The following is a 23873-nucleotide window of genomic DNA, read 5'->3' on the forward strand; positions in this document are numbered from 1 at the left end:
TATGTTTAACAAATTTTGTACTAAGGACCATACAGAGGACAAGAGGTCATCACTTGTGAACAGAAGAGAAAAGGTTTCGCCATCAGCATAGAAAGGGCTTCTTTTGTAAGGGTGGTTATGCTGTGAAATTTCTTACCTCATGAGGTGGTGATGGAATATTCACTAACACAATTTAAAAATGTATTTGATACTTTATATTTTTTTAAAACAAGGAATGGTATATGTTGCTATTATCAGTAGAGTACGTTATGGAGGTGATTGATGCAGATAATTTATTAGATGGCTATTTTTAGAGTTGGGAAGGAATACTTTTTCCCCCTGTGCAGCTAAATTGGCACTGGTCACACTGGGGGTTTTGCTTTGCCTCCTTCTGAGTCAACGCAATTATAGTTTGGAAACTCACAGGACCAGTCTTTTTTCAACCTTCTTAACAATGAAACTATGCAGTATTCTAAGGCAGTCATCGTTAGCCATTTTATCTTATGCCAACGGGATATGGTGAACTGATGCTTCTCAAATCTGACAAAGATAATTTCGAAAACTGTGACTGCTCATTTTTGCTCTTTTGAATAATGGCTAATACATATTTGCAAAACATTTTTTTAGATAATTAAGATGTGTAATTATACAACTTCATGCAACATGAAGCCCATCAAGAATGTTAATTAAGTTTCGTATGCAGGTCTTTCATTCTTAACAGTACTTCCACTGAATTTGTAGATAATAACTACTCATATTGGTGGCACAAAAAAAGGTCAGCCCTGAAAGTTCAGTGGCTTAATCAAATGGTAATAAATGAGACCTGTCTTCTATTTGTAGAGATAAAATTATCAGCCAGTAATGTCATCAGGCACTGCATGATATTTTGTCCTAAATGTATATAGAAGAAAGGGTTACCTTTCATTGCTCTATGTTGTATATTCAACTTTATGAAAGCTTTTCGTAGTTAACAGATGTATAGGACAGGGAATAATTTGAGACACTAGTAATTAATACACATGGCTTAACATATTAAGGAAAGTCAGAATAACCACAAGAAGTCTCTGACTCAAAGAACTTACAGTTTGATGAACTGTAATGAACCAATAATAGGAAAAGTAGCTAAACTTTTAAACATCGCAGTGAGAACACATGGATTATAGAGTAAACTCATTACCTGTTCCTTAACCAAATAATCAGCCAATGTGTTTAATAGCTTGTAGTAAACTTCAAACCAGGGAAGATAACTGCAGGGATAAAACAACATTAGTCAAAATGGGGCCTGACCAAATACATAAGACATATACATATATCTGCATCCTGACACACGCACACACACATATTCACACTCTCACATACAATCAGTGGAAGTGTGGAGGACAGTTGTTCATTTATCTGCCAGGGAAGAGATTGTGCTGCTCACTGCATTGCAGAGCCATTTATCATATTATTGCATGAATATTGCTTTACACTGGCTTATGAAAAATAGCCTGTCCCTTGTGTGGGCATCTCCCTCCTCTAGGCGGCAGATTTATGTCCCTGCTACAGAGGGATACTGAGCTGCACTACCCTGTGGAAGAGAGGTCATGCATTACAATGTCGTGTCAGGCTGGCCCCCATTCCACAGAACTGCAGTATCTGGGGGTCACTACAAAGTGCAGAGAATGGATGATAAGCTCTAAATTACACATGAGCAGATAGTCATAGGCAGGGAAAGCTTTACTCTCTAGTTATAGCGCTGAGTATAGGCATACTGCAGAAAAGCAAAGTCTATATACCAGTGTTAATGTCTATGTATAAATATATGTATGTCTCTTTGTGAAGTTGTGAATTCTGTATGCATAGGCCAATGTGCATACATAGATGGGGATTAAACAATTGTATGGATATACTTAGAAATGTCTACTACTTATATAAAAAAAAAAAACAGATCAATTTACTAACCATGTACTATTGTGGATCAATTTTTTAAAAAAAAATAAGATAAAATAAGATAAAAAAAATAATACTTCAGAATGCTAAATCCATTCTGTGCAAACATAATTGATAATTGTTCTGACCTCCACAATATCAACAAGCATTGGGAAACTAACCTATATAAAAACTCTGTATGTAGTCCACAAGATACTCAATATGGTAAAATGAATAGAACACATTTAAAAAAGGAAAAATATTTGCACAGTGCTGAGAAACAATTTTAAACCCGCAACTGGTTTATCTTACAAAAACACAAAAAGGAGGTCTTGCAAGTATAATCATCAAAGGGCCCCAATAATTACAGTAGGTGCAGGGGGCATCTAATAAAGATGTTAAGCCTCTTGAGGCTTTTGTAAACAGATGTGCATTTAATGTAAATATATGAACCAATATAAGTATACACATACCAATATAACACATTAGTATTATTGTATAATACCACATGTGTATCAATATTTTTGTTCATAAAAACAAAAACACAAACTTATGTTTATATTTGGAGCTGACAATATTTGTTCATTGGTTTGTACTATTGACACTTTGAAATATAATCAAAAGTGTACAAATAAAGGCATACACAATATAATTATGTGCAATTTAACTCTTGCAGGCATAGTGCTAATTGCGCTTACATGCTCAGTGTATGGGCATTATGACTGCACATAGGATAGACAGGACATTTGCATTTTTTTGTTTTTGACTCTGGATACAGGGGAATTGCTAGGAACGTAGTTGTAGCAAGCATAACTATGTCACCTAAAGCAGTGACTGCAGCAGTTCCATCTGCATATAATATATAAAGTGAGGGGTTTGCTGAGTTTTGAGCCTGGTGTGAAATACATGGCCCCATCAGGGGCTGTCCCAATTAACAAACCTCACCATATTTCATGGCTCATTAGTAGGTGATTCAAACAGTTTCTCCTGGAAAGGATTCCCAAGGCTGCTAGCTATTAGCAACCCAGCCTCCCTCCAGGCTCTTGTACCACTTGGGTGCCACTGCACGGGACATTTTTAAATTGAAAAAGTCAGAGGTTAAGTGACGGAGAGGAAGTGGTTTGTGTAGGAAGGGGCAGGTGAGCAGTTACTGCTCTGAGTTAGTAAGGAGACCCACACTTTGCAGGTTGACATTTGTGGAGCTGGGAAAACTGCCTTTCCTCCTGTCCAGACATTGGAAAGTAGAGGGGGAAGGGCAGCTTTCCCATATAGGGTATGGCAAAGGAGTACATGGAAATTAAAAACACTTGATGTCTGAGAATGAAAGAAAAGAGTAACAATAAAAAGGAATTAGTAAAGAGCAGAGAAAGATATTGGGGTGAGTAACGGGGAGAGTATAAATTGACAGATTACTGAAGTTGTTAAAGGAGAAATAGGAAGGTGGGATAAAGAGTCAGAAACTTACTCTAAAGGGATTAAAATGTGGACAAAACATACACACAAAAAAGTTCACATACAATAAAAAGACGTCTAGTACTCTCACCTTAGAATACACAGGCAAATTTTACCCCCCGAGGTCAGACGGCAGAATCCAAACCTCTGCTTGCTCTCTATATCAGTTAAAACAAATGTAAAGTGCTGACCCATCTGAGATGGAGTCCCCCTGAAAAAGGAAAATCATAATATTTGTTTCCTTAATAGTAATTACATGTGCAGCTTGTGGGGTTATATATAGTGCATCCTTTTTATAATAATTCTAGTAATTACCACCAAGAGTTATTATCTGTGCAGATGTGAGATGTATTACTTGTATTATATGTCACTCTTTTCATATATAAATCAGCTATAATGGCAGTTTTGGCGTTTGTTTCAAGCTGATGATATAAGGAGGAAGCACTGTATTTTATTAATTATTATTGTTATACAGAGCATTAAAAGTATGTGTAACTTAGTAACAGCAAGTTTTGCATTCTACGTCAAGGAAGTAAGAGGTGTATGAGCTTACCTTTCAATAGCAAAGGGAAAACAGAACTTTGGCACCATACATAGAATGTCCTACAAAACGAAGAAGTAGGGAACAAGTGATTTGCCTGAACTTAAACTGTTTACATACAATTTTCTTTTGTTGTGAACATGGCTCAAACACTTTAAAATAGTTAATATTAACAAAATATGATCTGTATAAAAATATGGTGAACTAAAACGGCATGGTTGGTACTTAGTAGCGGTCTCCCCCGTTCCACAGAACAAGGTACCAAGCCAATATCATATTTGGATCGTCCAGTGGTAGTTTAGCTGATGTAACAAACAGAGTTTTCCTAAAGATGCTTGTTAATAAAAGGTAATTTTACTTATGTGAAGCAACATCAACATCATGCAGAACATGTCCTATCAGTGGACATCTCTGGCAAACTATCCTCCACTTGAGTACGAATGAGTAAAAAACAAAACAGAAAAAAAAAAAACTAAAAAAAACTGGCAAGCTAAATTGGCCAGCACAGAGTCTTTTAAAGATTTTAGCTCTTGGCTGTGGAGTTCAAACAAACTGGAATATACCACAGGAGCAAATGTAAAAAATATGTGATCTTCCACAATTAACTGTGTCACCCACTTTAGTATATTAAATATTAAATTACTTTCACTATAAAGAGGCATATATTTTATAGACAGAACACTTAATAATAAAAGCCACAGTTAAAAGTAATAAAAAGGACAGTGACAGGCCACTCGAAAATGTTACGCTACAAACAAAACCATCACAACTTTGTGTGTAAAAGTTTTCAACAATGCAATGGGAGCATCCTGTTTTTAGTCAATTATCATTCTTGTCCATATACAAGGTACCACAACATTCCGCAATGCTGTTCAGCAGGCGAACAATGGTAAAACAGCTACTAGCAATACAACCTAAGCTGTTGACATTAATGGTAACTACTAAGTCTCTGTGCATTTTACCTTATTTGTCCAACACAATAATTGACTAAAATATTTCAATTATAGCTTTGTTACAACATTAGATTTTTTATTATAAATAACTAAAGTGCATATGGAAGAAGCTGGTTTACTTTATCTAAAGCAATACAAAAGCTTGTTTAGGTCATAAAAATTATAATGCATTCGTGGAACAGTCTTCCAGTACTGTTGGTAGAGAATAATTTAGTGAGATGGTCAAACTCTAGAGATATACAAAAATTATCTCAAGTGTAAAGGGAGGAGGCAAAGGCTCAAAACTGGGTCTGAGGCTTCCCAGCTGGCAGGAGACGGGCAGTGTGGGTGGGCTGCCAGAATCTTATTTGCACTCAGCGTTTTTTAAAATTTCTTTGAGGCTTGCAAGCAGGAACCATTGGGGGATATTTTTAACATGGATCTCTGAAAAGAGGCTGAGATTCCCACACTCCTGCTGAGATTCCTTTTTAATAAAGACATATGGATATCACATGAGATTTCTGGCTATATGGAAAAGGCCTCTGTCCTGTGTACTGATGTGATGCTTCAGATGAATGTCAGAAGTTATCACAATTTCATAATACACTAAGAGGGACCGACAGCTAGAGAGAATGAGGCCCATGTAGCTTGAATTTTCTATTTCCCAAAAATCAAAAAAGCAAGCATACCCAATAATATTCAAGTTCTAATATACATTATTTGTAATCTGTAAATAAAACCAGCTTTACATGTAAATTATGGAACCGTATACACTTACAATGAGACATTTTTCCAGAAATTACATTGACAATCTAACTTCATATCTTTAGCCATAATTTTGATGTCAAAATAATACACACATTTCCCATCACATTCAAAATTGCACATTTTTGATATGAGGAACCATCAGTCATATAACTTTAACAATGAAAGGTCGTGCAAATGATGTTTTTTTATTTCACAATATAGATTTGCAAAACATGCCCATATGGAAAGAGCGTGGAACCTAGCAGGGGGTGCAAAAGATTTCTATTTTGGATGGTAGAGTCTGGGCAGATTAGGGCATTGCTTGTTGGATGGCAAGCTAGACTAACTTGTTTTATTTTGCACCCACATGGAAAGACAAGAATTAATTTTGCAGAACAAGAGTATTTAAATAAGACTCAAGGGGTGGAGAAGGCGCATTAAGGGGGTGATCTATATTTAGCAGGGGGCAGCAGAAAGACTTTTTTTTATACATCCTCAAAAGGTGGCAGAAATCAGATTTTGGACTATACGTTCAATGGGACATATTTTTCAGCTCTTTTTTTGTGAAAGTGCAATTACATCCATTTCCCTTTGCCCATCGGATAATTGTACCCATTGTTGCATAGCGCAGTCTATTATTATATTCTGAATCCTTTACTCTATACTGCCATTTAATTTTGCAGAATGGCCGCTATATAATTTATCTGATTCAGCTCTTACTTTAACCTGTCCCTTATGCTGATTGTTGTTGGACTTACTATCGTCCAGCAGGAATAGATATTTCTCCATTCCATTCTGTCCACTATTTGTTCTTGCTCATATCACCTGCTCACCTGGCTCTGTATTAATACGCTTGCTTCCCACAACAGCTCAAGCAACTTAATCCACAAACTTTCTATGTCTCCTTTTCCTTTATGTTCTCCCTCTCCTTACCCCCCACCCTCTCCCCCCGGGCCCCCTCCTGTCCCTATGCCTTGTGGTTCCCCCCGAATAACACCTCCCTCCGCTACCGGTCTATTGATAGAGCATCTTCACCCTTACCTCGTATTCCCACCCTGTACATCCCTATCTTCTATCTGTCACTCTTGTACCTGCAATCTTCTCCTCCTCAACTGAAACACATTACACCTCAATAAGCACCCTGGACTGCTCCAACCAGGTGGACTCCCTCTACAGCCACATCCTCACCTCAACTCTAGACTCTGCGGCACCCAGACATCTCTGTCAGCCTCCATTGTTCCACACCCAAACCATGGCACTTCAAACAGACCTAGTTCCTACCAAAAAATATCTCTTGCACTACTGAATGTCACTCCCTCTCTGACTTTCTCCTCCAACAGCTCTGCTCTCTCATTTGTTAAACAATCCTTCTTCATCTCTTTCATCTCATCCCAGTCTTCCAACCCCCGCTGCAGTTTTGCTACCCCCCCCTTCCCTTCCAGCCGACACAGACTTTGCCTCCTTTTTCACCTCCACAACTGAAACCATCAGATGCAAAATCTCCTCCTGTCTAGTCCCCACCATAACCCTATTCCTTCAAAAATGCTCTTGTCTTCCTCATTACCAAAAACCTACTCCTGACCTTGCCTCTACCTAACTCAATATAAATTCTCCTCAGTTAGTCTCCAAAATACTGAAGCAGCTTGTCTACAACCGTCAAACCAGCTATGATAAATACCTCCTCAATTCCCCTCTCCAAAGAAACTGCCCTGCTAAAAGTCACCAATGATTTTCTCTTTACAAAGTCCAAGACTATGTCTCCTTTTTTATGTTCCTGGACCGCTCTGCAGCCTTTGACAGCATGGACCACTCTTTCCTACTACACTCCCTTCACTCTACTGGCTTTTGTATAACTGTCCTCTCTTGGTTTACCTCCCACCTCTCCAACTGCTCCTTCTCTGTTACTATCTCTGGCTACTCCACCCCCCTTCCCACTTACTGTAGGAGTCCCTCAGAACTTTATCCTGAGTCCCCTGCTCTTCTGTCTATACACCTCCTCCCTTGGTGAACTCATTAGCTCATCACCACTACATTAATGTCACGCAATCTACCTTTCCGCCTCTGACCTTTTCCCCCTCTCTTCTCTCTCAGTTTTCCAGTTGCCTCTCTGCCATCTCCTCAAAGACATACTCATGCTTTTCTCTAAAGGTCAAAAAACAAACATTTTGTCTTGCCTCCCAAAAGAATCACCACCCCACTCTCACTTTCTGTTGATAATACCAGTATCTCCTCTGCCCTCAAGTCCACTGTGTGGGCATCATCCTTGACATCTCCTTCTCCTTCACCCCACATATCTAATCCCTCGCCCAATCAAGTCACTGTCATCTTTGTAACATCACCAGGATTAGACTCCTCGTCTACCTTTATGTCACCAAAATGTTTAATCACTCTCTAATAATCTCTCTCCTTTATTATTGCAACCAATGTATGTCAGACCTACCGAGCACTGCCTGTCTCCTCTTCAAACTATCCTGCGGCAATATAGATTTTGCCTCATCCCTCATGCTTATTCTTTGTCTATCCTGTTAATCAGCTTTCTCTTACCTAGCTGCCATGTTCCTTCCTCAAACTCCTCCAAGTCTGCACTCTACCATGTTACCTGTCCTCTTATACTCCTGTATGTCGCTTGCCTTATTCACTCATTTTGTTCTACCTAATGTACAACACCACATACCTCTTGCGGCACCATATAAATAAAGTGATGTCCCCTAACTCTCATCATTTAAGACATAAGTGAGGCCTTCCCTTGCATTATTATAGGAGTCAAAAAGAAAAGTTGAAATTAATGAAGGAGGTGGTCCTTAAGGGCTAATAGACACTGGACTTTCAAATTATATTTTTGTTATTTTTACTATGCGCATATACAGCTGGGCCCATAATCCCGACAAACAGACAGACCGATATTCTGGGTGCCATCTCAAAAACCAGAATGTGGCTGTGTTCTATGTTATACTGAAGGTGGATAAACAAGCTTATGTACACAAAATGAAAGGCTTTTTGTGTTTGTAGTTTTTTGTGGTTTTGTGACCTTAAACAATTCAAAATAAAAATATCTAAAGTTAAGATGACTATGTTGTATATGAAAATAAAATAGACATAAAATTGCACACACAAAGGGACAGTGTGAGCGCTATTAATGTAATGTTACAAGCATTGTGGTATTTTTAAAAAATGCGATGCAGTTTTTATGCAATTTTATCATTTTATTACCATTTAAATACACCTGCTGCACACCGATATTTGCACCTGAGAAAATACACAAAACCGAAACACAAAATGTGTATAACGCACACAAATACATGCGCACAGAGACACATATAGCACACAGGACAGAGTGCTTTGTGTTGGCGTGCTGCCTGGTCCCATTCTCTGGGGAAAATCCACTTTAAAACCTTGAAAGTCTTTAAAATTCATTTAGCCAGCAGGTCTGTGGAGCGTTTTATAAACAGTGCAGACATAAGAGGGGGGGGATTTCTCCCCTGGCTTATGTCATAGACAAAGCAGCAGCCTTTCGCCCGATGTTCGATCCCCTGATAGTATGAACTGGGGCTCCAGCGATCAATAGAAAACTGTCTTGTGCATCTTAGAGGGCTAGAAAGTCTCCCATAATTAAAAGAGAAGTAAAAAATGGAAGTAGGAAGCAAAAATATCATGCAAACCAAGAAACACATCTAATAGGATGGGAAGTGAGATACCTGCACAGACAATGGAAAAGTGAGCTAGAGATGAAAACAAAATATAATGCACATTTCCACTTCAGAACTTAGAAGAGTTCTACGCACAAGACAATGTAACAATCTCACATAGGAATTTTACAATATTTAGGATGAATATAATGGGTCTGATTCATCTTTGCTTGCTCTATCTTGCGTAAAATAGCTCTGCGCATTCTCAAAAACACGGACTTTACATCAATGAAAGCAATTGAAAGCAATTTATTCTGAACACAAATGACACTTACAACTACCTATGACCTGATGGGTGGAATGGGAGTGGGAAGGGACAGGTGGATGTAGGAAATGTACAGTAAGGACGTGACGACGCATATGTGGCCGATTCAAGTCCTGGGTTTCTCTAAAGTTCGCTTCTCTCAGCTGTATCTGTTGTGCACCAGCTACAGTGTGTATATATATATATATATATATATATATATATATATATATATACACACACACACATATATATATATAAATATATACACGTATTTATACATATATACACATATATAGGCCTGTGTGTGTGTATGATATGGAATTCAGACTGTAAGCGCCAATGGGGCAGGGACTGATGTGATTGAGTTCTCTTTACAGCGCTGCAGAATTAGTGGCGCTATATAAATAGATGATGATGATGATGATACACACACATATATATATACACATGTATGTGTGTGTGTGTGTGTATATATATATATATATATGACTGACCCGAATTTCCGAATTTCGGGAGTCTCCCGGACATTCCGGGAGAGTTGGCAAGTATGATATTATTATTATTATATATATATATATATATATATATAAATATATATATATATATATATATATATATATATATATATATATATATATATATTATAAAGGAAGAAATCTGTGAGAGGTGGGTCATGGTGTTTAAGGGGCAACATTTTAAAAAGTATTAGAGCTATTAAACTGAAATCTGGCATGCGAATGAAGAACGGTTCATAGGTGCCGCATGCCAAATTTCAGAAAAAAAGAATAAAAAATGATGAATTAGGAATAATCTAAAGTTCACAATCTCGCCGGTTTTTCCCACTTCCTGTTTTACAAAAATCACTGGTGGAGCTGCTAATTCACAGATTTGTGTGTTCACTGGAATACACACATACAATAGTAGTACACTTTCTTAGTTTACATTTATCGTAGTTTAGGGTCTCTGTGCCTTAGAAAGGGACAGTAGAATAACTTCATAAAAAACTACAAAATAATATATTTGAAATACATTTAAATGGTAGAGAAGCCTCTGCTTAGTTTGGTTATCAGTGAGCAAAGTTTGCCATTACATTCCCTTACAAGGCCTAAGCTGACTTTTAACAACAATTTAAGGATACATAAAGCCAACAAGACTTAACTAATAAAATATTTCCCGGTAAACTTCTTAGTAGTGTAAACTGAATGCACAGAGAGCACCAGAACAAAGCTGCAAAGGGTATATACATAAAATAAGAATATGTTGCCACACTAAAAGAAAAAGAAAAACTAGTTTATTTTAATATAATAATAATAAAGGATATCGAATGTATTTATTAATAAAGTAAAAACTTCATGCAAATGGATTGCCAACAATACAAAGTATTTTAAACGTGCAGCGAGTGCTCAAATCAGCATATACAGATAGACACAAATGTTATAATTGCTCAGAGAAAATTAAGGAACCAAAATTAGTCCAGCTGTGGTAAAAATGAAAGGTTCGCAATTGGATAAGGTCTTATTGCAGAAGTAACCAGCTGGTTCCCAAATCCTCAGTTAAAAAGAGTACTGATGCTTAAACTTCAGGTATGCACTAGTAAATACTAAATCCTCAATATGAGGTTCTGTTCAGCCAAATCTCGGTACATTCACAAATCAGGGTCTAGAATGTAGCTCCAAACTTGCATACACACTTATATAAATTACCATCCATAAATCCGGACTAAGAGGGATGGCTGTGGGGACTATCATCTGTGTATTCCAGTGAACACACAAATCTGTGAATCTGTGAAATCTGTGAACAGTGGGGCAACAACAAAAAAATGGGAGTAGAATAACAACGATATAGAGCCAAAGCAGGTCAGAGAGCAATAAAACAAAATAAAACAAAAAAAATGAGGGAGAAGTGAAACAAAAGAAATATAATAGAATATGTCGGAGGAGCAATACACACCTTAATAACAGAAGCTATAGGAGCGATTGATACAGAACAGTAATAATGGCAAGTAGGGAAGGAGTGATACTGAACAGTAATAACAAAGGGCAGGGGAAGTGATACAGAAAAGTAAAAATAGCAGTTAGGAAGAATGTGATAAAGAACAATAATACAGACAGAAAGGGGATGAGTGATATAGAGCAATAAAAATAGTATTTAGGGAAGGTGTGACATAGAAGAACAACATCAGAAGGTATCTGTAAATAAAACAAAACTGTAACCATAGCAGAGAGGGCAAAACTGATAAACAACAGTAATAACAACATGTAGGAGAGGAGTGACAAACAAGAGTAAGGTAGGGGAAGAGTGATAAAGACCAGTCATAATAGTGGGCAGGGGAGTACTGATAAAGAACAGCATGAAGGGGAGAGATGATACAAAACAGTACTAGCAGTATGTAGAGGAGAGATGATACAGAACAGTACTAGCAGTATGTAGAGGAGAGATGATACAGAATAGTACTAGCAGTATGTAGGGGAGAGATGATACAGAACAGTACTAGCAGTATGTAGAGGAGAAATGATACAGAACAGTACAAGCAGTATGTAGAGGAGAGATGATACAGAACGGGACTAACAGTATGTAGTACAGAGATCATACAGTAGAGAGATGATACAGAATAGTACTAGCAGTATGTAGGAGAGAGATGATACAGAACAGTACTAACAGTATGTAGTGGAGAGATGATATAGAACAGTACTAGCAATATGTAGTAGAGAGATGATACAGAACAGTACTAGTAGTATGTAGGGGAGAGATGATACAGAACGGGACTAACAGTATGTAGTGGAAAGATGATACAAAACAGTACTAGCAGTATATAGTGGAGAGATGATACAGAACGTTACTAGCAGTATGTAGTACAGAGATCATACAGTAGAGAGATGACACAGAACAGTACTAGCAGTATGTAGGGGAGAGATGATACAGAACGGTACTAGCAGTATGTAGGGGAAAGATTATACAGAAAGTACTAACAGTATGTAGTAGAGAGATGATACAGAACAGTACGAGCAATATGTAGGGGAGAGATGATATAGAACAGTACTAGCAGTATGTAGAGGAGAGATGATACAGAACGGTACTAGCAGTATATAGAGGAGAGATGATACAGAACGGTACTAGCAGTATGTAGAGGAGAGATGATACAGAATAGTACTAGCAGTATGTAGGGGAGAGATGATACAGAACAGTACTAGCAGTATGTAGAGGAGAGATGATACAGAACGGTACTAGCAGTATGTAGAGGAGAGATGATACAGAACGGTACTAGCAGTATGTAGTACAGAGATCATACAGTAAAGAGATTATACAGAATAGTACTAGCAGTATGTAGGAGAGAGATGATACAGAACGGTACTAACAGTATGTAGTAGAGAGATGATACAGAACAGTACGAGCAATATGTAGTAAAGATATGATACAGAACAGTACGAGCAATATGTAGTAAAGATATGATACAGAACAGTACTAGCAGTATGAAGTAGAGAGATGATACAGAACAGTACTAGCAGTATGTAGTACATAGATCATACAGTAGAGAGATGACACAGAACAGTACTAGCAGTATGTAGGGGAGAGATGATACAGAAAGTACTAACAGTATGTAGTAGAGAGATGATACAGAACATCACTAGCAGTATGTAGGGGAGAGATGATACAGAACAGTACTAGCAGTATGTAGGGGAGAGATGATACAGAACAGTACTAGCATTATGTAGTAGAGAAATTATACAGAATAGTACTAGCAGTATGTAGGAGAGAGAGGATACAGAATGGTACTAGCAGTATGCAGGGGAGAGATTATACAGAACAGTACTAGCAGTATGTAGGGGAGAGATGATACAGAACAGTACTAGCAGTGTGTAGGGGAGAGATGATACAGAACAGTACTAGCAGTATGTAGGGGAGAGATGATACAGAACAGTACTAGCAGTATGTAGGGGGGAGATGATACAGAACAGTACTAGCAGTATGTAGGGGAGAGATGATACAGAACAGTACTAGCATTATGTAGTAGAGAAATCATACAGAATAGTACTAGCAGTATGCAGGGGAAAGATCATACAGAACAGTACTAGCAGTATATAGTGGAGAGATGATACAGAACAGTACTAGCAGTATATAGTGGAGAGATGATACAGAACGGTACTAGCAGTATGTAGAGGAGAGATGATACAGAACGGTACTAGCAGTATGTAGTACAGAGATCATACAGTAAAGAGATTATACAGAATAGTACTAGCAGTATGTAGGGGAGAGATGATACAGAACAGTACTAGCAGTATGTAGAGGAGAGATGATACAGAACGGTACTAGCAGTATGTAGAGGAGAGATGATACAGAACGGTACTAGCAGTATGTAGTACAGAGATCATACAGTAAAGAGATTATACAGAATAGTACTAGCAGTATGTAGGAGAGAGATGATACAGAACGGTACTAACAGTATGTAGTAGAGAGATGATACAGAACAGTACGAGCAATATGTAGTAAAGATATGATACAGAACAGTACGAGCAATATGTAGTAAAGATATGATACAGAACAGTACTAGCAGTATGAAGTAGAGAGATGATACAGAACAGTACTAGCAGTATGTAGTACAGAGATCATACAGTAGAGAGATGACACAGAACAGTACTAGCAGTTTGTAGGGGAGAGATGATACAGAAAGTACTAACAGTATGTAGTAGATTGATGATACAGAACAGTACTAGCAGTATGTAGGGGAAAGATTATACAGAACATCACTAGCAGTATGTAGAGGAGAGATGATACAGAACAGTACTAGCAGTATGTAGGGGAGAGATGATACAGAACAGTACTAGCAGTATGTAGGGGAGAGATGATACAGAACAGTACTAGCAGTATGTAGGGGAGAGATGATACAGAATAGTACTAGCAGTATGTAGGGGAGAGATGATACAGAACAGTACTAGCATTATGTAGAGGAGAGAGATGATACAGAACGGTACTAGCAGTATGTAGTACAGAGATCATACAGCAGAGAGATGATACAGAATAGTACTAGCAGTATGTAGGGGAGAGATGATACAGAACGGTACTAACAGTATGTAGTGGAGAGATGATACAGAAAGTACTAACAGTATGTAGTAGAGAGATGATACAGAACAGTAAGAGTAATATGTAGTAAAGAGATGATACAGAACAGTACTAGCAGTATGTAGGGGAAAGATGATAAAGAACAGCACTAGCAGTATGTAGTAGAAAGATGATACACAACAGTACTAGCAGTATGTAGTAGAGCGATGATACAGAACAGTACTAGCAGTATGTAGTACAGAGATCATACAGTAGAGAGATGACACAGAACAGTACTAGCAGTATGTAGAGGAGAGATGATACAGAAAGTACTAACAGTATGTAGTAGAGAGCTGATACAGAACAGTACTAGCAGTATGTAGGGGAAAGATTATACAGAACATCACTAGCAGTATGTAGGGGAGAGATGATACAGAACAGTACTAGCAGTATGTAGGGGAGAGATGATACAGAATGGTACTAGCAGTATGTAGGGGAGAGATGATACAGAACAGTACTAGCAGTATGTAGGGGAGAGATGATACAGAACAGTACTAGCAGTATGTAGGGGAGAGATGATACAGAACAGTACTATCATTATGTAGTAGAGAAATTATACAGAATAGTACCAGCAGTATGTAGGGGAGAGATGATACAGAATGGTACTAGCAGTATGCAGGGGAGAGATGATACAGAACAGTACTAGCAGTATGTAGTGGAGAGATGATATAGTAGAGAGATGATACAGAACAGTTCTAGCAGTATGTAGAGGAGAGATGATACAGAACGGTACTAGCAGTATGTAGTACAGAGATGATACAGAACAGTACAAGCAGTATGTAGGGGAGAGATGATACAGAACGGTACTAACAGTATGTAGTACAGAGATCATACAGTAGAGAGATGATACAGAATAGTACTAGCAGTATGTAGGGGAGAAATGATACAGAACGGTACTAACAGTATGTAGTGGAGAGATGACACAAAACAGTACTAGCAGTATGTAGTGGAGAGATGATACAGAATGGTACTAGCAGTATGTAGTACAGAGATTATACAGTAGAGAGATGACACAGAACAGTACTAGCAGTATGTAGTGGAGAGATGATACAGAACGGTACTAGCAGTATGTAGTACAGAGATCATACAGTAGAGAAATTATACAGAATAGTACTAGCAGTATGTAGGGGAGAGATGATGAAGAACAGTACTAACTGTATGTAGGGGAGAGATGCTATGCTACAGAACAGTACTAGCAGTATGTAGTACAGAGATTATACAGGACAGTACTAGCAGTATGTAGGGGACAGATGATACAGAACAGTACAAGCATTATGTAGTAGAGAGATGATACAGAATAGTACTAGCAGTATGTAGGGGAGAGATGATACAGAACAGTACTAGCAGTATGTAGGGGAGAGATGATACAGAACGGTACTAGCAGTATGCAGGGGAGAGATGATACAGAACAGTACTAACTGTATGTAGGGGAGAGATGCTATGCTACAGAACAGTACTAGCAGTATGTAGTACAGAGATGATAAAGAACAGTACTAGCAGTATGCAGGGGAGAGGTGATACAGAACAGTACTATCTGTATGTAGGGGAGAGATGATACAGAATGGTACTAGCAGTATGTAGTACAGAGATGATACAGAATAGTACTAGCAGTATGTAGGGGAAAGATGATACAGAACAGTACTAGCAGTATGTAGAAGAGAGATGATACAGAACAGTACTAGCAGTATGTAGTACAGAGATCATACATTAGAGAGATGATATAGAACAGTACTAGCAGTATGTAGGGGAGAGATGATACAGAACGGTACTAGCAGTATGTAGTACAGAGATCATACAGTAGAGAGATGACACAGAACAGTACTAGCAGTATGTAGGGGAGAGCTGATACAGAAAGTACTAACAGTATGTAGTAGAGAGATGATACAGAATAGTACTAGCAGTATGTAGGGGAAAGATGATACAGAAAGTAATAACAGTATGTAGTAGAGAGATGATACAGAACAGTACTAGCAGTATGTAGGGGAAAGATGATACAGATCATCACTAGCAGTATGTAGGGGTGAGATGATACAGAACAGTACTAGCAGTATGTAGGGGAGAGCTGATACAGAAAGTACTAACAGTATGTAGTAGAGAGATGATACAGAACAGTACTAGCAGTATGTAGGGGAGAGATGATACAGAACATCACTAGCAGTATGTAGGGGAGAGATGATACAGAACAGTACTAGCAGTATGTAGGGGAAAGATGATACAGAACAGTACTAGCAGTATGTAGGGGAGAGATGATACAGAACAGTACTAGCAGCATGTAGGGGGCAGATGACACAGAACAGTACTAGCAGTATGTAGGGGACAGATGACACAGTACAGTACTAGTAGTATGTAGGGGAGAAATGACACAGAACAGTACTAGCAGTATGTAGTGGAGAGATGATACAGAACAGTACTAGCATTATGTAGTAGGGAGATGATACAGAATAGTACTAGCAGTATGTAGGGGAAAGATGACACAGAATGGTACTAGCAGTATGTAGAGGACAGATGACACAGAAAGGTGCTAGCTGTATGTAGGGGTGTAGTAAAAAAAAAAAAAGAACAGTACTAGCAATATGTAGGGGATAACAGAAATAATAGCAATTCGGTGTAAAGTGATACTGTGGAGCAATAATAGCAGACAGAAAGTAGTAATAAAAGCAGGTAGGTGAGGAGTGATAAAGAAAAGTAATAAAGGCAGGTAAGATCAATAAAACTATATAGTTATGGGACAGCCAATGAAAAAACATTAACAAGCACACACATGATTTAACTTATTTATAAATAAAAATAGATAAAATATCACACATTCCTCATATTTGAGCTTTTTTCCCTCAAGTCAATGAGACAGACTTCATTTTTGAAACCTGCTGGCAACATCCTCTGCATTATTTTAACAGTGCCTAACTATAAGGGGATTAAACACTGCTGCATACATTATTTCAAAATATGTCTAACACGTAGCTTCATTATCCTCTGCCTTTTCACAAATCCTTGTGATCTACAAATGCTACATTTTTCTTTTTTTATTTTTACCAACAGCTGGGAAGGGTGAGCTCCCAGTCCATTCTTAGTGTTCACATCGTATCACAGCCCTGCTCCCTCTCTTCATTGTATTTCCTGCAGAACAGAGGAAGGACCCTTCTTCTAAAGATCAATTCATATTTCCATAATCCACGCTTGTGCCTCTCCCCAGGGTGGTGGGTATCCCTCGTGTCTCGAGCTACGTTCTACAACTGTCAATAAGTCCTTGTAACAATGGGACTTAGACAAAGGGGCTTTGGCAGACGAAACAGACTGAGGGGGGGGGGGGGGGGATTTGGCCGGTGGCATATGCTGGTTTGATTTCTAAAATACCCACCAGGTAAAAGAAAAACATTTCTTCATCCTAATCCCCAACCTGCACTTTTAACCCTTCTTCTTAGGAAAGGCTATTGACATGCAGTTGCTTTTTAAAAGATTATATACAATTGGCTAGACTCCAAATGGCAAGGACCATATGATTTAGATTAGCACAATACACTTATAATTTGAGGTCAAATCAGAAATTCTATAATCACCAATAATCAACCTATAATTGTAATTTTGACAATTTAATGTTAGAATTATAATTTGAACAGAAATAATGTGCATTTAGATGCCAGTAAAGAGCTAATCCAGAAATGCATGTGTAAATGAGAGGGTAAAATGAAAGTAAAGTATGAAGTGGTATTTCAAACAGAAGGCAGCCATTGTACTACAACATTCTTTTATTTATTGGAAGGTGACCCTGGGAATGCGCAATTCAAAAACAGGCAGAGACACTCTGCCTGAAAATGCCATCATCTCAGCAATAAATATATCCACAAACAGCTCAGATGTAAGAAATTTAGATGGGAAATTAGGAAATGGGATTATCCCTTAAATACCAATACAGACGTAGCCATTAACCCCAGATTAAGTGGTTAAGAACTCTGTGTCTTCTATACAGATGTCACACGTGCCAAAGTTGACAAAGCAGGTGAACTAGATGGAATACAGACCTTGCACTCCAAAGGGGAGTGAATTTTATATAAGTATTATGAAAGAGACACATTTGGAAAAATACTCACCCATTGACACAAAAAGAAAACTCTATACTGATTAATTAGCTATTATATATGATAAAGTATTGCAAGTTCCTATAAAGCTTTAGGATACTATTCCATTTAAGTGATATAATGCAACACAAAACTTTTTGGAAAACTGACAGGTCATGTTTGCTAAAAAAACAAACAAACATATACCATCCAGGTTTTTCCCCCTCTCTGTGCGTTTCCTTGCTATTTTATCCAAGTTACTTCATTCAGTTAGGTTGCTAGCAAGTACTCAAGAATATAAGCTATCATTTGTAACTTGGCAACAGTCTATAACAACCTAAACTTACATTGGAAAAATGTTGCTGCACATGTGCAAAACTTTCTATGCATGTTCTACAAATCTCTACATTTTTATAAGAAAATAATAATTAAGGCCATGGCACATTTGTATTATTATTTACCAATGGTTAACATTGCTGTACTATTCCAATTAGGGAGTATGAGAACCAATACTTATGTTAAGGAATATTCTTTACATTTACACTAAATATTTTGAAGCTGTCAACAAAATAGCTGAGCTTCATAAATTGCTCTTTGCATATCATTATTGTGACACCGATTCTGCGGAACCTAGCATGAAACTAAAAGAGGGGCATGTTCAGGGTGTACTCACAAACAGACGGGTGACTTTTGCCGCTGGCAAACATATAAAAACTGTGTACTACATAAAAATAAACCTGGAATATTTGCTGGCTGCCCAAAGATTTTTCAAGAAGGCGAGGACGGTACACATCATTACATCCAGGAGAGAACGATAACAAAATCAGACCTCCTTGTGATGTTACTGACCTGGTCAGAGAAATCCTCTGGGAACTTCCACAGTAAGTTTGGGTCTGTAAATAATTGACACAGAGCAATAATCAGAGGAGTGAGGACAGAATGTAACCACTAGAGACATTAATATTGACAATTTTTTCTCCCAAATATGATCAAAACACAGTGCAAAAATATTTCTCAAATTTTTATCAATGCAAAATAGTTAATTTTGACCTCTGAAATGTGGCACATAGAATACTTCAACTTTTTGACATACTGTACTACAGTTCAGCAAAATTATAGTTAAGAACACAATAAACAAGTCTATATTAAGGATTACTAGTATGTCTAGATTAAGACTTACAATTGTAAAGCATCTTTAAAAATGTGTGCTAATATTCAAAAGGTTACATAATAGGGGACTCAACTCAAAATGTTTTTGAAATTCATATAAAATTAATAAACTTATTTATTAAGTTATGTATTTTTTTTTGGGGGGGGGGGGATGGGGGGTAGGGGAACTGTTCCAGTTTGGTGGATATACAGCACATATTGAAGCCGTTTTTGAACATATCTGATTGTTTGCGGTGTCAAGTTTATAAAATATACTATTCAGTGCTTTCACATTACACACCCTCTTAACAGGTAGTCAATAAATCTCTGAAACAGTTGATATGTTTTAAAAACTGATTAATACAATTTACAAATCATTATTTCTAACGAAGAAGATACCCTATGGCTATTGTCTGATATTGCAGTAACCCTTATACAAGGTCAAAGTAATATTAGCCACAGCCCTGTGACACTAGATTTCAACAACGACAACCAAAAACTTTTCCCTTTCAGGTCCTCCAATCAATGGAAGGGGATCTGTTTTTTGTCACACAGGCTTAGAATCCTAATATCAAAGTTTACTAGTATTTCTATTGTTCAGCCAATTGTAGCTCACTAACAAGGAAGCAACCACTGTGAAAGTAATATAATAGGGTAGGTTGTAGGCTACTATGAGCTACTATGACTTTGTGCATTTGGCCAACAAAACTGTTTTGGCCACTGGACATATGCAGCTTTAATATATGAAGCATAAATGTCACCTGGATGGCTGTATAACATTTTTGTCACTGAGCTGCACTGCTGTCATCCAGACCTATGAGTCCTATGCCTCAATGAACCCGACAGCTGCACTTTCTCATGGCACCCCCACGTCACTAGCACAACTAAAGTGGACCTGCCTCACAGGTAAGTAGCAGAGCATGGTGGTAATGGTTAGCGCTTGGGATAGATAATCTGTGCAATATATGACTTGCAATGGGCATACATCACTGCTGCTTTTGGAGAATAGCAATTATTGTTACGTATGATGTGTTATGTTATGTTTTCCAATACATGTATGTGTTCTTTGAAATCATATTAATTTTTTTTTACAGACACCCCCCAAATAAAGCTACTCCTGCTACTTTGCAAATACATACCCACTGAGTCAGCGGTGGGCAACTTGCGCCCTCCACCAGTCGCCTGCTCTCGATCTTATTAGAACAAGGGCAGCCAACCTTCGGTATCACCAGACCTCCTCTGTGGCATACCTTGAGGAGGTGGGGGTGCAGTGTGCTCTCCCTCCTTCCTCTGTGTGTCTCCTGCGTCCCTCCAGCTACTTCATGCTGCCCACCACTGCACTAAATATTTGAATGGTACTTCATCCGCATGTAATCAAGGCCTACATTTTTGCTTACCAGAAGGAATTAGAGAGATAGGTTTAGCAAAATATATAAAGGAAACTGTTTTATTACTTTGTTTAATTATATTTATAACAAAGCACTTGATGCTTAAACTTCTGTGTGAATTCAGCATCAATGTAACTAAAGTTGAAAAGTCACTTGTAATTAAACAACATAATTATATACCAGATTATGATAGCATTGACGAATGTGGCGATTGTGGGCATTGCAACCTTCTGAGAGTCTTGCAAAGTACTTTAAAACAAGATTTCCTCACCTACTATTATGAAATTACAACCTACCACTAAGGGCACTACGGAAAGATCTGCGTTTTACTAGACCCCCGTGCCTCTCACACAATAGTAAACTTCAGTGATCACATCAAGGTTTCCTGCTGACACCAGCTGTGCATTGTAACAGATAGGGAGCAGTACTTTTGCAAATAAAAATAATAAAAGTAGAATAATGGTGATACCTTTAAGAGCTAACTATTATAAAAAATGATTGCAAGTTTCTTTCATCTGGTAGCACTTGACTCTCTAATTGAGTAAGATGAAAATCGAAATACTAAATCCGTAATAACATTAGGAGTCGGTAAGTAGAAGAATTACAGACAGGTTAAAAAAAAAAAAGAAACTGTAATTATTATTTATGTTAGTACAGACATATTATACTAAGGACTAGTTCATGTAAAACAAACAAAAGTATCAAGTTTTTAAGCAGTTATTTGTCAATATGGATCAATATTAAAGGAAGTGACGCGATACCTCTCCTAGTATCTGCAAAGTTAAGTAGCACAAATTCAGTTAGATAAGACAACACAAGACTACGTTGTATAACCTGCAGTCTATTATTTCATTTAAGGGGTGTGGGTGCATTGACCAGGCTCCCTTTTTATGTGTTTGAAATGCAGTAGTGTAGTCCAGTTAATCCTCTATATCTAGGGGTATTGACAACTTGAATGATGATAAAATACTGCAGTGTTTAAGAATTTCAGTGACCAAGAGCAGAAAATTAATATTCCTAGGTATGTGAATGTTTTGTGCTAATCCCAAACATTTATAAAACCAGGGAGGTTGGTAAAAGTATGCGTTATCTGTTACATATATGGGAGAAAGTTGCATACATAAGCATAACATTTTTAAAGAAAATGTCCTGTAAAAAAAAAAAAAAACATGTGCTTTACACGTTATACAAACATGAAAAAGAAAACATGTAAGACTACCTTCAGTAAATACCTGTAGAACTGCTCAGATGCTACATTGCCTGGGGAAAGGGTGGCAATTTTACTAATGTTTTCTGCGGAAAAATTCCGTTGTAAACACCATAGACAAATTATAAATTCAGCTTAATAAACATCACCAAATAAAAAAAAAACTACAAATGCAATTAAAATTATCTTGTATTTTGTGCATGGTTTTCTTTATATGCTTTATGTTGCTCTTTGTGATTAATAATAAGAACTATATGTATGTATGTATGTATGTATGTATGTATGTAGCACTGTAAGTATTTTCTAATTAAAATATATGAATCAATTATCAATATTAGTATTAAAAAAAAAAAGAAGACACAATTAGCATAAGCTTCAATTTTAGTAAAATGTGCAGAGATGGAACAACCAGGGACAAGTGAAAATGAGGTGTAAGAAGGTGGATGATGAAGTGACTGCTTGGTGCCGGAATGAGTGAGTGGTGTATCCAGCCTCTTTGAGAGTCTATCCTGCTGATTCAGAGACCTCAAACAATACACAAGGGAGCCATTGCTAATCTGCTTTATAGACGCTGTGTTCTTGAACATGACACTTCAAGTGGTTACAATGTGACAAAAGAGTCTGAACAGGCATTTGACTTGTCAGACTGATAACCATGCCTGCAAAGCTACAATGCAGCGTACATTGCAGTATAATTTATATGTAGTATACACTATACATTCACTTAAAATGCTACAATATAACATGCTGTAATATGCTTCATTCTATGCAATGTTTGTATGAGAGTACATATATATTTTTTTTTTTAAACAAAACATCCACCTTATGACAGTGGTCAATGTGATATTATGTAAAACTGTACGGAAAAATACTGCAGAATGTAGATAATTGTAAATGAATATATGGTGTAAACACTGTGCAGAAAACAGTTAAATACAATAGAGTGTTAAAAGGTCATTTTAAACAACAACAAATGACATTACTGTCATTTTAAATACATTTTTCAGCACAAATTGATTATTCACACACAAAATTATTTAAGCAGCCATGTCTTTGTACACTTGTTTTCAAGAATGAGTTATCACATCCCCACCATTTTACAAACCACTAGGAAAGGAATTACTCTTACCATTTTTAAGGTTTAATTTTCCCCTTTAAAAAGACAATGCCGAAACTGTAGGTAGATCAGTGGCATCTTATCACAACAGTCACAACAAGATACTGAAGTAGGACAGCTGGATTAGGTATGAACTTCTGGCGATGGATATGCCAACACTTATCCTGTTGACACCAAAACGTTGACAGGGTAAATGTCGACATATCCATGCTTTCTAAATGGCGGGTTTGATGGACCCGCCGACACACAAAACAGTTATAAACAAAATAAAAACATTAATAAAGCTTAAAACGGTCCCGTCCCCTCGCTCTCAAAACACATAAAAACGTGTGCAAGCTAGATGAGCCCTAGTGCTGCCAGCCTAG

At 37.5% G+C, this 23873-nt stretch overlaps 1 protein-coding gene across 4 annotated transcripts in view; it reads right to left on the reverse strand.

Moving 5' to 3' along the window:
* Positions 1 to 23873, reverse strand: part of DENND1B (DENN domain containing 1B) — a 143695-nt gene that overhangs the window by 76603 nt on the left and 43219 nt on the right. For all 4 annotated transcript variants that reach the window (XM_075182590.1, XM_075182587.1, XM_075182589.1 and 1 more), the window contains exons 3-6: positions 19497 to 19540; positions 3896 to 3945; positions 3434 to 3553; positions 1157 to 1226 (exon numbers count right to left, since the gene is read on the reverse strand). In XM_075182590.1, coding sequence (XP_075038691.1) covers positions 1157 to 1226; positions 3434 to 3553; positions 3896 to 3945; positions 19497 to 19540 — 284 coding nt within the window. The remainder of the gene's footprint in view (positions 1 to 1156; positions 1227 to 3433; positions 3554 to 3895; positions 3946 to 19496; positions 19541 to 23873) is intronic.

The sequence above is a fragment of the Mixophyes fleayi genome, chromosome 8, assembly GCF_038048845.1.
Source record: "Mixophyes fleayi isolate aMixFle1 chromosome 8, aMixFle1.hap1, whole genome shotgun sequence".
NCBI classification, from domain to species: Eukaryota; Metazoa; Chordata; class Amphibia; order Anura; family Limnodynastidae; genus Mixophyes; species Mixophyes fleayi.